Genomic DNA, 16,200 nt, shown 5'->3' on the forward strand with positions numbered 1-16,200 from the left:
ACAAAGAGATAGTAAATACAGAGAAAAACTGAAAAGAATTGTGCAATGGTTTTGAGAATTAAGTAAAAATCAAAATGTAAACTCTGTTAACAAAACATAAAACTCCTTTATCACAAAGGAGGAAAAAGAAACAAAAAACAAAAAACTTGCTTCATAATATCTTCACTTTTGAAACCTACCAGAAAGAGGAAAATTAAGTCATTAAAGGCTTCTATACGCCAAACACCACAAAATTATCCCTTTTAGTAGTACTATGAACTTCCAATAAAGACAAGTCATCTCTGTACAGCAGAAAAACTAGTGTAAGCACTTTCTTGTAAAACGTGAGTACCATGTTACAAGTTAGGGAGATACACAACAAGTAACTGGAGCAATCTCAATCTCCTATGAATTAAATTGGTTTCTAAGTTCAGCAGAGCTTAAAATTCTGTAAAATCTATTTTCTATTTCTCCTCATACATGAGTGCAATCACCATGAAAGAAAGCTGAAGATATATCTAGAAAGTTCTGAAAGAAAATTATGCTATAATTAGAAAATGGAGCAGTGCCTGATAATTTTATATCTAGAATCAAACCATCAACTTTGGCCAAAGGCCTAGGAAGACAAAAACTAAGCTCATCTAAATGCAGAAGAATGCTACCAGATAACCGACTACCCTAACAGAAAATACCTTCTCAAATTCACATACATAGGCTCCAATACTCCAAAAACATGAAATATTCTACAACTGCACTGTCCAATTTAATAGTACAAGACAAAAATAGCTAATGAATACTTGAAATGTGGCTAGTGCACCAAGAAACTGATTTTTAACATATTTAATTTTAATTAATCTAAGTTTAAATAGCTACACATGGCTAGTGCCTATTGATTAGATGATGCAACTAGATTGGTAAGCTTTGGATGAATGGCCTTTGGTTTTTATTATTTATTTATATAATCAAAGTTTTTAATACAGTGTAACACAGTATTCATATGTTCAATATTTAACATAGAAGTTTTTTGTTTTTTCGTGTTTTTTTATTAATTCAATATACTTTATTTCATTTCTATAACAAGAAATTTATGAACATTGTTTTGGTGTAGAAAGACCACTGGAATAACCAACAAAAGATAAATATATAAAATCCTTAAGGAATATAAAAATCAATATGAATAGACCAAAAAGCGCAATCGAAAAATGAGCAAAATTTATGAACAGAAAATTCACAAAAGAGGAATCTGAATGGCTAAAAACCAGGCAAAGATAACATAGAAGTTTTAAAGGAACACACTCTATTTTCTAAAGTCTTTCCTTTTAAAAACATGTTATATTTTAAGAGTCACTTAACTAGAGGATGAGGGCATAAGCATACATAGTACCTAAATTTTTAGATCAATCAAATAATTAACTGCAATTGTTAAGTTACACCAAAGTCAAGGTTTTAGAGGTAGACTAAAGAACCATGAAACTACAAGAAGAAAAGTACTGGAAAGAGGTTTGAAGGTGCTATTCCAAGACCCACGACCTTCCTGATCTGATATTTAGAAGAAAATTTCCAGGGACGTGTGCTAATACAAACATGTCAATGCCATCAAACCATGATTTGATTTCATGTGATTTATGGTTTTCATGATGCCTTTACAATTTCAAGATTAGACCATAAAACTTCTGAGGTTATCTGTAACCTACAGATTGCCTCTGTAAAAGCAGTCTCCTCCTAAAAACAAGTGAGCAGCATAATTCATTAGTCCTATGAAGAGATGGTCTTTCCCTCCATTGTATTCTACATTGTCTACTAATTTTAGTTACTGGAGGCGGATAAAGGAAACTAGGCTCCCACTAGACAGGCTTCTTTTAAGATCTGCCTCAAAATAATTTTCTTTCTTTTAGACTGCTTTGACGATATCAGCAGTATCTGCCCACCACATAAACATAGCCATCGGTGGTTTCCAAGAATTTTGGTGGAAAAAAAAAATTGGAGTAATGAATGCAGATTCTCCAGAAAATGTTTTTTCTTTATACAAATATTAGAAAAAGAGAAAAGATGCCAATGTACACTATGGGTTAAACCATATTCCAATTACACCTTTATTTCAAGTCAAGTCTATTATCACCAGGTCAATTAGAACTACATTAAAGACTCTAAGATTAGTAAAGGTGAAAGAGTAAGGAGGGAATAAGGATAACAGTTTTGCAACAATGTGCATTCTTGAAAGTGGTTTTGTAGCAAGACAAATTTTGTTCTTTACCAATTTCAAATAGAAAATTAAAACACTATGCCTGTTACTCCACTAAAATAGACTCTTGGTTAAAATGCCACTTAGTGACTACTTCAAGAAAGCAGCCTTATTGAAGCAAAAAGGTGCTCTCCCTTTCCATACCTGAGTCTTTCTAAGTATAAAATAAGGATAATATGAACTAAATCATGAAAGTATTTTTGTTAATTAAAAAAAAAGATGAAAAAACTTCAAAAAGACAAAGTACCACAGGATCGAAATAATACTATTTATTTTCTATTACTCACATATATGTGCAATACCTACAAATATGACAGAGTAAAAATAAAGAAATTCACAAAGACAAATCTGAGTTAGCCAACTGTCCTTTGGAAGTACCTACACACAGTATTCATTCAACATTTTTTAAGAACCTGTGCGCCACTGTGGGATCAACAATGCCATCCTGACCAAAAAGGGAAAAAGAAATGTAACAAATAAGGTATCAGTGGCCAAGAGAGTTCAAATAGTTGAAAAGCTACACTGGAGCTTGCTCTTACACAAACTTCAGTTAGACACTGCTACCTATGTACCCTACTTACCTAGAGTAACTTTCCTGAAACATACAACCTCCAGATAGGCCCCTGGACCAGATAAGTTCTGAAACCTAGAGGGGCTAGCTAGTCTTTCCAAAACATCAGCTAGTTTCATCTCCTGACCCCTCATTACTGAAAGCTCTTTCAACATGAAAAACGTAGAATGGGCATAGCCCAAATAGTGGGAGAAAGATCAAAGATGATGATGGAATTATACAGAGAAGGTAGAGTTTAACAACTGAGTATGACTACTGAACCATTATACTGATATCTCTTTTCATCTCCGGTATCTTAGAGCAGCTAGGAGTAAAAACCTAAAATTGTGGAATTGTAAACCATCCGAACTCTGAAATCTGTTCTACAACCAATTGTGCTGTGCTTTGAAATTTATTGCTTTTTTTGTAAATGTTATTCTTCACACACACACAAAAAGTGATAAAAAAAATATTCATTCCTTCTAGCCTCCTATGTTCTAGAGCAGCTAGAAGGAAAAATCTTAGATGATGGTATGGCAGCCCATGACAAACTCTGGCATCTGTCCTGTAACTACTTGTTGAAGAGTACTTTGAAAGCTATTGCTTTTTTCTTTGTACATATATTAGCTTTTTTTTCTTTTTTAAACATGGGGCAGGCACCGGAAATCAAACCTGGGGTCTCCAGCATGGCAGGAGAGAACTCTGCCTGCTGAGCCACCGTGGCCCGTCCTGTATATATGTTCTTTTATATAATAAAAAAAAATTTATTAAAAAACAAAACAAAAAAAAACTGTGTGCCAGATTCTGGATCATTTCTCTTTCTCAATAACTATGATTTATTCCTTCATACTATGGGTATAGGATTCTATAAACAAATAAGTGTGTCAAGGATCCTACAGTCTGGTGGAGGAGATAAATTTAAAAAACAACAAAACTGGACAAAGGTAGCAGGTCCTCACCCCAAAAAACATTCGTTTACCATGGGAGATACTAACAGCTGTTTAAATATTGATGGGAAGGACCCAATAAAAAGGGAGTCTGAAGATACAGGTGAGACAAAAGATTAAGGTCCCTGAGAATTCAGAAGATCATAAGCAGAGCACACCTGAATCTGACAGGAGAAGCAGCTGAATATACCCATGTTGAAATTTTACCAAAGCAGAGGGGAAAGTTTGATAGTATGTTTAAGAAAGTGAATGAACTGACAGACTTTGGAATTCAAATTGGATAAGGAAACAAGTAAAGATGGAAAACCTAATAAGGAAAAAGTAGGGGGCAGTCAATGGACTGAAATTCTGATAACATTCAAGAATTAATGCAGAGACTTCTGTTTAACATGGCCTAACTAACTGAACACATCTGATTGCCTCAGATCCCTTCCAAAAATTCACTAAAATGAGAGGAAGGAGATAATTTTTTTAAAGTGAAAACCCAGAAAGACAAAAAGAATGGAAACAAATGACAGACAGCAATTGATCTGCAGAAACTGGAAACCTAATGGATGAGTGTTAACTGTTTTAGCAGATCCGAAAAGGCTGAAAACTTGCTCAGTGGGTGGAGAAGGAATGGGATGAGAATGGGGGAAACCAAGAGTCAAAGTGATTCATATTGCAAAACCCCAGAAAAACTCAGGAACTGAAAGCACCAGGTATATCTGAAGGTGCACAGGTAAAGTAGAAAACAAAGGGGTAGATTGGAAATCTGAATAAAAAGCAATTAAATTCCTAGATCCCCTCCCAAACTTTTGAGTGGCCAGGCTTCCATCCTTCTTCCTACTATCATAGAAGGCTCAAGCGTGAAGCAGAGGAACTCTGGACTCTTGGGTAACAGACTCAGTTTAGAACCGGACTATCATCCTGAAAACAGGAGATAAAATGAAAGCCTACATACTTAGTGGTGAGATCTGTTTCCCAGCCTGGTTTACTCACCTGGCTCTGAGAACACTGGCAGCCTAGCTTACAACTCCCAAACAGATGAAAGAGGAATCCTCTCCAGGTTAAAACTGGCTCAAGAGAAAATACCAACAGAAAGGCAATGGAGAGAAGGAGCAAAGGTTCCCTTCTTAATTACCCATCAAATAAGGGAAAATACAAGAAAAGATAGTGGGATCCAGGAATCAGTGAATTTAACACAGAAATAGGTAATTCCCTAGGATAGTGTTCAAGAGATATTCCAAGACCATGGTTATCCAATATTCCAGGCCAGACTGAAGCAGGGGGATGGAGGGATCTCAAGAGACAGGTTTCCTTCACAGCAAAAAAGGAAGAGATTACCAGTTTGAACATACTAAAAGGATATTTACACACTTACTGACAGAGGATTTGGGATGAATGGCTGTGTCGATACAACAGAAAACTAAAGCAAATGTCAAAAAAGGTAATGATTACCACTTAAAAAAAAAAAAAGAAAGAACCATAAGAAAGGAAATATTACCATGGTATATATGCTACATGGTTCGCAAGATGTGTTGTTTTAACCAAAAATGTATTATTATTATGTAGGGAGGATGACAGAGTGAGAAAAAGTAGAGAGCCTAAATATTCATCTTTCATAGGAGTCTTCTTTCACAGAAGTCTATAGATATTTAAAACTGGAAAATTATTCAATAAAGAGGAATATGAGCTTGTTATTTAGAAACATGGATGTCATACATCACAAGAAACAGTGAAGAGTTTAAACTACTAGTTTCTGAGAAGTGAAAGTTACAGACAGAGAATTTGGAGTGGAGAACTGCTCTTTTTTATCCTAAGACTTGTAAAACTATTTCTATTTTTAAATATTTTTTAAAAGTTTAAAGGTTTAAAACTTTGATAAAAATTAACATTATATATAAGATTTTTAAAATTAAAAGTAAAAATATTTTTTTTGAGATTCTTGAGCCAGCAAACTAAATGAACAGCAGGTGTGATCAGAACAGGATGTCTGAGTTAGTGATTTCAGGGGTGGGGGTGGGATGGGCATTGGCACATTTTTTGGTAATGACAAGATCCAGGAAGTCACTGTGTAACCACGTGGCTGAGGAACCTGAGGAGGTAAAGGAACTGAATGGCTGAATTATAAATTTGGATGGTGCAGCTGCCTAAAGTAATGATATATGACTGTGATGGATATTTTCCAGACATACTTTTACACCTTTCTCTACAATATTTTCTGCCCCAGTAAGCTGACCTGTATGAACTATAAACAGTTTCCCATGCACCCTTGCTTCTGGTGGGGTTTGGACAATGAGAACTCCCAGGAGATAAGAACGAAAAGATGAGGTTAGGATATTTTTCCCTTGTGCTTCCTCTGTGCAAGATCACCTCAAGTGGGCTGTGTTCCTTCAAGCAAAAGTCACTTTTCCTTTCAAGGCAGCTAACTCTATATTCTTCTTCCATGTTTCAGAAACTACACCCTCTCCTATCCCTCTGGGCCTGGTACTGACAACGTTGTGGCCACAGATCACTATACTATTTCCTGTCACTCCATTATATGCATCTTCATAAACAGTACCCTTATAAAATAAACCCTACTCCAATTATCCTAATATGTCATCTGTTTTTGGTGGGCCACTGACTATTAACGGTGGTAAGCATATCCGACTGCAACAGAGTAGTGGAAAGTAAAGAAAGAAAAGTGACTAACATTTAAAGAATTACTAACATTTTGAGCAATATGTGCCAAGAAATTCTGTAAGCTCTTTGCTGATATTAACTCACTTAATCATCACAACTAACCTATGTGGTAAGCAGAGATTTTTGTTTGGTTCATTTTCAAGTTAGAACTATACTAAGTTCTAGCACAGTTGCTGACATATGGTAAGTGTATTGTTTTAAAATACACACAAAGACAAGCAGGTTTACAAGGGAAGAGCTGACTGTCGTAGTATGAATTGTATTTCTTCTATTCATACTTTAGAAAACTAAACTCCCTAAATCACAGAAACTGACTAATAGTAAATGAGATCATAATATGAATAATTTTGTGTAGCTTACAATGAATACTACTCTTTTACCTTCCCACAAAGTAAACAAAGATTTGGCCCCCATTTTTAAAACAAAGTGTAATATTCAAAGTCAGAGCTACAAATTTAGAAATATTTATTATGCACTTGCAGCCTAGGAGCTGATTTTAAAGAGCTGAGCATTTTTTTTTTTTTTTTTTTTAAAGGAAAGACAGAGAGAAGGAAGGAAGGATAGAAGGAAGGAAGGAAGGAAGAAAGGGAAACATTTTTAAACATTTTCTTGTTTTATTGTATTCTGTTTCTCCGTTTTTGTTACATGGGCTGGGGCCGGGAATCGAACCGAGGTCCTTCGGCATAGCAGGCAAGCACTTTGCCCGCTGAGCCACCGCGGCCCACCCAGAGCTGAGCATTTTAAGTACCAGTTATGAGTTTTAAAAAAAGGGGAGGAGGAGGATTAAAAAAAAAATTCTTGGGAGCATAAAATGCAAACATAAGAAAAGTAGTTTGTCGGTTTGTATCAGCCGCTTCAGTTTCCAAGATACTTTGCAAACACAAACTCACAAAGAAATAAAGGACAGCAAAGTAGAGTGTAAAAATCAGGGAGAGGAATCATAAGATACCTGAAACAACTAATATAATAGGTTATAATTAGAGGTAATAAAGGACTTTTCTCAAATGCCTTAGTGGATGCTCACAATATTTCTATGGAATAATCAAGGAAGCTATTATACGCATTTTACCAATGAAGAACCTGAAAGTCAGAGAAGTGAAAAGGCCAGAAAACCACTATGCAGCAAAATGAGATTTTCTGAAACCAGAATTGATATTTTTTAACTTACACTGTATCACACCCCAAAACAAGGGGAAATTCATATGCATAAGAATCTGGAAACCTGAGAAGTTTCGAGAATAACAGACTCAAACTAATTTAGGCGAGGATTCAGAAGAGACAGTCCTTCCTGCTTCAGCCTGTGAGCCTCTCCTATGGAGTTCATCCAGACCCTTCAAGTGAGTTGTCAGCTTCACAGCCTGCTCTGCGGATTTTGGACTCTTCAATTCCCACGGTTGTCCAGCCAGCCTCTCCTGAGAGTTTGCTGAGAAACTTCATCAGAGCTACTAGCTTGTGGCCTGCCCTACAGACCTTGGACTCTACATCCCCATGACTGAAGTGGTAAGAGATCTCTTAGAGTGTAACCAGGTATGCTATTATCCAGCATGTCCTAAAGAAGGGGAAGAATGGTTGGCCTGAAAAAGAGACATGTAACCTGGAACACTGATGCCCTCCAAATGGAGTTCTAAGGAGGAGCTTTGATTACTACTGCCAAAGGTGAGCGCTTTATTGCACAAAGCAATTCAGCTATTGATATGCCCACATTACAAGAAAATGGCAGTAGAAGTCCCAGGAACCCTGAGCTATTCAATCAAGTGGTGACAAACATTTACCCAATATCAGTAAGTCAAGAAGACTACCATACTCTGCCCTCAGAGAATGGAAATGGAACTATCACTTATGGCAGCTGAATAATAATTTGGGCCACAACGCCGTGGAATGGACAATTGGGCTTGATGAGGCCTTTAAATCAAGAAGTGTGATGTGGAAAACCAAACCAAATGATAAAATCTTTAAAGACCTGTAACAAGTTATCAATGGATAATACATAGTACATAGCACAGCAAAATTGAGAAGGGAAAATGATTCTAGCCTACCTACTCATCTTTAAAGAGTACCATAAGATTGAATAGTTAATGCATGCATGTTTTTAATGCCTTCATCATTTTCAGGAAAATAATTATAAATACACATTATTAGAAAAAGGTCAAACCTCATTATTGTATGGAAGATACTGACAATAAAAATACTGACATCATATTCATTTCTATCCCAAATTTGCAGGGATATCCAGAGACTTCTTAGACATTTAATTTGTGTCAGATTCTAAATGGTGGAGTTTCTTGTTTCAAACATTTAGTTTCCCATAAGAACACTTTAACAGGTAACATTTGTGATTAGTAGCATATATCTTCTAAAATTTGTTTTATTATCAGATTAAAATTGGTGTTTTAAAGAGCTTATGTTCTTTCGGTTAAAATTAGTCCACACTAATGGTATTTTGGTTAAAAGAATTTCTTTTCCTTTGTGTTCAGGTGGTTTTTGGAAAATTTGCTTAATAGTTCAATATTAAAGTTGTATTTTACTAAAAAAAAAAGAGAGAGAATCGAGGAGAACAGTAAGGTGTGAGTAAGGTAACGATTGGGAAGGAACTGCCAGATGCAACACACGGGTAGGGAGAAGAGGCTGATAAAACATTCCTAAAGAAAAAGACGGAGATGGGATTGGGTTGAAGGAAGACAAAACGGGAAAGCAGGGCTTAAGAAACAGTAAGGTTAGAACTTAGAGAACCAGATCGATGTCACAAGCAAGAAGGATAGGACACACAAATCAGATTCTACGGGGTGAGAAAAGGGCCAGTTCGCGACCGACCGACCGACCGACCAGCTGCGATTAGCTTCCGAGAAGCAGCAATAAGTAGCTTCGCAGCCCCACCCCGCGGCAGCAGCTCCTCCCCAAAGAGGACCTCACCAGGCCAGTTGCCAGACAGCGGCTACCCCCTCGAGCCTAGAGCCCACTTCACCAATGCCCCGCGGCACAGAACGGCCTCTCTGGGCCCCTCACCGAACGCTGCAGCTCCCCAAGCCAAAAGGAGGCGCGCTCCTTTCCGCTGGGATCTGGGTCGTGGTAAAGCGCCTGCACTGCCTGATACACGAGCTGCAACGTCGGCTTTGTCCCTTCCATGGTGGAGGCAACAGTGGCGGCAGCGACGGCTGTGGCTTTTCTCCTGAGGCTTCTCCAGTAGCTCCGCCTTCGCGTTTCCTCACTGCCTCGGCCACGGCCGCTCCCTGACTGGCGCCATCTCCTCCTCTTTGGCCGTTACCAGGGCAGAGGGGTTCCCAATGGAAAGTGACCCCTCGGAAACAGCAGTGAGACCGTATTCAGGTTCCTGCCCTTTTTTCCCCGATTCTCCCACTAGGCTCCAAATTTCTGAGTCCGGACGCTGATGCCCCACTCCTCACCCGCTAGCTTTCCCTCAGAAATCTATCGCCGCCTGACAAAAACCTCGGAGTGTTCCTAAACCGCGTTTACCCGGACCGGAAGCGGCGACACCTATACCTTTGGCACACTTCCGCCTTGTGCACTGCGAACGGACTCCTTCCCGACACGCCTCCTCCGTGTCTCCCCGCCTCCTTCCGGAAGTGACCCTGCCGGTTCAAGAACGCAAGCAAGGGTTTGGTTTTAGTGTTCTTCGTTTTTTTTCTCCGATTCGAGGTTTGGGACCGATGTGCACCCCGTCCCTTAACCGCTCTCCTCTCCTTGGTGATGAATCCGAGCTCTTTCTCTTCCCTCATCAGGAAATCCTTCCTGGCCTGTTGCATAAGGCGCGTCAATTCAACCCTCCCCAGTGTCCATTGTACTGGAAACGGAAACATGGCTTAGTACAGATTCGTGCGTTGTCTCTATTTTTAATCAAATAATTTTTTTCAAATTTGAAATAGATGCCACATTGAAATAAATGCAAAATATCTAGAATCCCTGTTTCGCTCCCCTTTCCCACTTAAGTCTTTACACCCAAAGGGGCCTTTCATTTTACTACTCAGGACGCTATGAACTCCTGAGCACTTATTTGCATACATCTTTAGGATCATTTCCATAGTGAATTGTAGTTTTGTGCATACCTTTCCGAATCAGTGGTCTAAAAGGGGGGAAAGATAAGGTATCAGTGGCTAAGAGAGTTCAAATGAGTGAAGAGGCTATTCTGGAGGCTACTCTTAGGCAAGCTTCAGCTAGATATGGCTAATTGCTACAATTTGCCAAACCCCAGCCAACATCATTCCTGTTAACTCTGAAGAACGGCCAGGGCTCTATCTGAGCTCTTACAAAAGTTGATGCACTAAGTTTACTTTTCAGAAACCTAAAACCTTCAGATACTTCCTGTGCCAGTTAAGTCCTGAAACCCAGAGATGCCAGTCTCTCCAAGAACATCAACTAGTTCCATCCCCCATCCCATGTTGTCCACACCCTTTTCAACATGTAATGTTACAATGGGCATAATTCAAATATCCCTAAAGATTGGGAGAAGGATCAAAGGAGAAGGAGGAGTTATAACACGGAAGTTAGGGTTTAACAAATGGGTAGGGCTACTGAATCATTGTGTTGATATTTTGTTTTTGTTGTTGTTTTTTTTTTTTTTTTTGCATGGGCAGGCTTGGGAAATCAAAACCAGGGTCTTCAGCATGGCAGGCAAGAACTCTGCCTGCTGAGCCACCATGGCCCACCCTTAATATTTCTTTTTAGTCTCCAGTGTCTTGGAGCAGCTAGAAGGAAAGTCCTGAAATTGTGGAACTGTAACCCATACCAAACGTTGAAATCTGCTCTATAACTACTTGTTAAAATTTATTTTGAAATCTAATGCTTTTTAATATATATGTTATATTTCACAATAAAAATGTTTTAAAAATTCAGTGGTCTAACTTTCTTTGCAGAAATGGAAAAGCTAGACATCATATTCATAGGGAAAAATAAGCAGCCCAGAATCAACAGAACTATCTTGAAAGAAGAACAAGGTTGGAGGACTCACATTTCCTTATTTTAAAACTTATTACAAACAACTATTACTAAACAGCTTTGTACTAGCACAAGGACAGGCATATAGACCAATAGAATTTGAGGGTTCAGAAATAAACTCTCACACCTTTGGCCAACTACTCTTTAACAAAGATGTTATGCCCACTCACTGAACATTACATAATGTTTCTTCAACAAATAGTGCTGCGACAACTGGACAGCAATTTGCAAAAGAATGAAGATGGACCTCTAGTTCACACCATATACAAAATTCAATTAAAAATCAATCAAAAACCTAAATGTAAGAACTAAAACTGTAAAACTCCTAAAAAAAACACATAGGGAAACCTTCAAGACCTTGTATTCAGTGGTGACTTCTTAGGCTTTATACCAAAGGCATGAGCAAAACAGGAAAAAATAAATGGGACTTTTATCAAAATTAAAAACTTTTGTGCATCATAGGATACCATCAAGAAAATAAAAAGACAACCCTGAAAATACTTGCAAATCACACCTGATAAGAGTTTTGTATCTAAAATATATTTTTTAAAAAACTCTTACAACTCAATAAAAATAAGGCAAGTCATTTTTTAAAATGGTAAATGCTTAAATAGATACTTCTGTAAAAAAAGATACACAAATGGCTAGTGATACACGAAAAGATGTTCAACATTATTAGTCATTAGGAAATGCAAATTAATATTACCAGATACTACTTTACACCTACTAGTATGGATAAACTTAAAAGACAGAAAATAACAAGTGTTGTCAAAGATGTGGAGAAATTGGAGCTCTCATAGTTTGCTGATGGTATTGTAAAATGGTGCAGCCTCTTTGGAAAACAGTCTGCTAGTTCTGCAAACAATTAAAGTTACCATATGTCGAGGACTTCTGGAGAAGATGGCGACTTAGTAAGACGCGCAGGTCTTAGTTCCTCCTCCAGAACAGCTACTAGAGAAGTTGAAACGATTCAGAACAGCTCCCGGAGCCACAACACAGACCAAGAAGACAGCGTACCCCATTCTGGAATGGCTGACTGGGTGGAAGCACACGCTCCGGTGAGATCGCCGAGGGGCGCGGGCTTCCCCGGGCCGGGGCGGCAGGCAGCCGGGGTCCCTCCCTCCCTCCTTCCCGGGCTGGCTGGGAGAATTGGACAGGTGGTCCCCTCAAGCCGCGGCGGCTGGCACCACCCCCACGCGCGGCCCCTGGACCAGCTGGGAGAATTGGATCGGAGATCCCCAAGCCGCGGAGAACAGCGAACGGGGTCCCTTCCAAACACGTGGCTTCCCGGTCCGGCTGGGAATGGTAGATAGACACTTCCCCAAGCCGCAGCGGCTGGCGCCCCCCCGCCACACTTGGCGCCCCAGACCAGCTGGGAAATTTGGACAGGTGTTCCCCCAAACCGCGGAGGCCGGTGACCCTCCCCGCGTGCGGACCCCCGGGTCGGCTGGAGATTCGGATTGGCACTTCCCCAAGCCACTTCGGCTGGTGACCCCCCCCATATAGAGAGTTTTCCAAAGTTAAAGGAGCCACAGCATCTTTTACTGGTGGGACTCGCAGACAGATGAGCGCCACGAGTGCCACCTACTGGGCAGGATAAGAAACACAGAGCCTAGAGATTTCAAAGAAAAATCTTTCAACGTGCGGGGTCTTACACCCAAGGAAATCTGATTAAATGCCCAGACGCCAGCAGAAGATAACGAATCATGCTCAGAAAATTGAAAATATGGCCCAGTAAAGGAACAAACCAATAGTTCAAATGAGATACAGGAGCTGAGACAACTAATGCTGAATATATGAACAGAAATGGAAAACCACTTCAAAAACCAAATCGATAAATTGAGGGAGGACATGAAGAACACATGGGCTGAACAAAAAGAAGAAATAGAAAAACTGAAAAAACAAATCACAGAACTTATGGGAATGAAGGACAAAGTAGAAAAGCTGGAAAAAACAATAGATACCTACAATGGTAGATTTAAAGACACAGAAGCTAGAATTAGTGAATTGGAGGATGGAACATCTGAATTCCAAAAAGAAACAGAAACTATAGGGAAAAGAATGGAAAAACTTGAGCAGGGGATCAGGGAACTGAATGACAATATGAAGCGCACAAATATACGTGTTGTGGGTGTCCCAGAAGGAGAAGAGAAGGGAAAAGGAGGAGAAAAACTAATGGAAGAAATTATCACTGAAAATTTCCCAACTCTTATGAAAGACCTAAAATTACAGATCCAAGAAGTGCAGCACACCCCAAAGAGAATAGACCCAAATAGGCATTCTCCAAGACACTTACTAGTTAGAATGTCAGAGGTCAAAGAGAAAGAGAGGATCTTGAAAGCAGCAAGAGAAAAACAATCCATCACATACAAGGGAAACCCAATAAGACTATGTGTAGATTTCTCAGCAGAAACCATGGAAGCTAGAAGACAGTGGGATGATATATTTAAATTACTAAAAGAGAAAAACTGAAACCAAGACTCCTATATCCAGCAATATTGTCCTTCAAAAATGAGGGAGAAATTAAAACATTCTCAGACAAAAAGTCACTGAGAGAATTTGTGACCAAGAGACCAGTTCTGCAAGAAATACTAAAGGGAGCACTAGAGTCAGATACGAAAAGACAGAAGAGAGAGGTATGGAGAAGAGTGTAGAAAGAAGGAAAGTCAGATATGATATATATAATACAAAAGGCAAAATGGTAGAGGAAAATATTATCCAAACAGTAATAACACTAAATGTTAATGGAATTGAATTCCCCAATCAAAAGACATAGACTGACAGAATGGATTAAAAAACAGGATCCTTCCATATGCTGTCTACAGGAAACACATCTTAGACCCAAAGATAAACATAGGTTGAAAGTGAAAGGTTAGGAAAAGATATATCATGCAAATAACAACCAGAAAAGAGCAGGAGTAGCTATACTAATATCCAACAAATTAGACTTCAAATGTAAAACAGTTAAAAGAGACAAAGAAGGACACTATCTGCTAATAAAAGAAACAAATTAAACAAGAAGACATAACAATCATAAATATTTAGGCACCGAACCAGAATGCCCTAAAATATGTGAGGAATACACTGCAAACACTGAAAAGGGAAATAGACACATATACCATAATAGTTGGAGACTTCAATTCACCACTCTCATCAATGGACAGAACATCTAGACAGAGGATCAATAAAGAAATAGAGAATCTGAATATTACTATAAATGAGCTAGACTTAACAGACATATATAGGACATTACATCCCACAACAGCAGGATACACCTTTTTCTCAAGTGCTCATGGATCATTCTCAAAGATAGACCATATGCTGGGTCACAAAGCAAGTCTTAACAAATTTAAAAAGATTGAAATCATAACAACAGTTTCACGGATCATAAAGGAATGAAGTTGGAAATCAATAATAGACGGAGTGCCAGAAAATTCACAAATATGTGGAGGCTCAACAACAACTCTTAAACAATGAGTGGGTCAAAGAAGAAATTGCTAGAGAAATTAGTAAATACCTCGAGGCGAATGAAAACAAAAACACAACATATCAAAACCTATGGGACGCAGCAAAGGCAGTGCTAAGAGGGAAATTTATTGCCCTAAATGCCTATATCAAAAAAGAAGAAAGGGCAAAAATTCGGAAATTAACTGTCCACTTGGAAGAACTGGAGAAAGAACAGCAAACTAACCCCAAAGCAAGCAAAAGGAAAGAAATAACAAAGATTAGAGCAGAAATAAATGAAATTGAAAACATGAGAACAATAGAGAAAATCAATAAGACCAGAAGTTGGTTCTATGAGAAAATCAATAAGATTGATGGGCCCTTAGCAAGATTGACAAAAAGAAGAAGAGAGAGGACACAAATAAATAAGATCAGAAATGGAAGAGGAGACATAACCACTGACCTCACAGAAATAAAGGAGGTAATAACAGGATACTATGAACAACTTTATGCTATAAATACAACAATTTAGATGAAATGGACAGGTTCCTGGAAAGACATGAACAACCAACTTTGACTCAAGAAGAAATAGATGACCTCAACAAACCAATCACAAGTAAAGAAATTGAATCAGTCATTCAAAAACTTCCTAAAAAGAAAAGTCCAGGACCAGACAGCTTCACATGTGAATTTTATCAAACATTCCAGAAAGAATTAGTACCAACTCTCCTCAAACTCTTCTAAAAAATTGAAGCGGAGGGAAAGCTACCTAATTCATTCTATGAAGCCAACATCACCCTCATACCAAAACCAGGCAAAGATATTACGAAAAAAGAAAACTACAGGCCAATCTCTCTAATAAATATAGATGCAAAAATCCTCAACGAAATTCTAACAAATCGAATCCAAAGACACATTAAAAGAATTATACATCATGACCAAGTAGGATTCATCCCAGGTATGCAAGGATGGTTCAACATAAGAAAATCAATTAATGTAATACACCATATCAACAAATCAAAGCAGAAAAATCACATGATCATCTCAATTGATGCAGAGAAGGCATTTGACAAGATTCAACATCCTTTCCTGTTGAAAACACTTCAAAAGATAGGAATTCAAAGGAACTTCCTTAAAATGATAGAAGGAATATATGAAAAACCCACAGCTAATATCATCCTCAATGGGGAAAAATTGAAAACTTTCCCCCTAAGATCAGGAACAAGACAAGGATGTCCATTATCACCACTATTATTCAACATCGTGTTGGAAGTTCTAGCCAGAGCAATTAGACAAGAAAAAGAAATACAAGGCATCAAAATTGGAAAGGAAGAAGTAAAACTATCACTGTTTGCAGACGATATGATACTATACATCGAAAACCCTGAAAAATCCACAACAAAACTACTAGAGCTAATAAA

The 16,200-nt window shown here is 38.4% G+C and overlaps 1 protein-coding gene across 2 annotated transcripts in view; it reads right to left on the reverse strand.

Moving 5' to 3' along the window:
• TNPO3 (transportin 3) overlaps positions 1–9,873 on the reverse strand; it is a 140,970-nt gene extending 131,097 nt beyond the window's left edge. Inside the window, exon 1 of one of the 2 annotated variants that reach the window (XM_077126703.1) lies at positions 9,389–9,873. In XM_077126703.1, coding sequence (XP_076982818.1) covers positions 9,389–9,508 — 120 coding nt within the window. In that variant the 5' untranslated portion in view covers positions 9,509–9,873. The remainder of the gene's footprint in view (positions 1–9,388) is intronic. The other variant, XM_077126727.1, reaches the window with a different exon arrangement.
• Between the last annotated feature and the right edge of the window lie 6,327 nt (positions 9,874–16,200).

This window comes from Tamandua tetradactyla, chromosome 1 (genome assembly GCF_023851605.1).
Source record: "Tamandua tetradactyla isolate mTamTet1 chromosome 1, mTamTet1.pri, whole genome shotgun sequence".
NCBI lineage: Eukaryota > Metazoa > Chordata > Mammalia > Pilosa > Myrmecophagidae > Tamandua > Tamandua tetradactyla.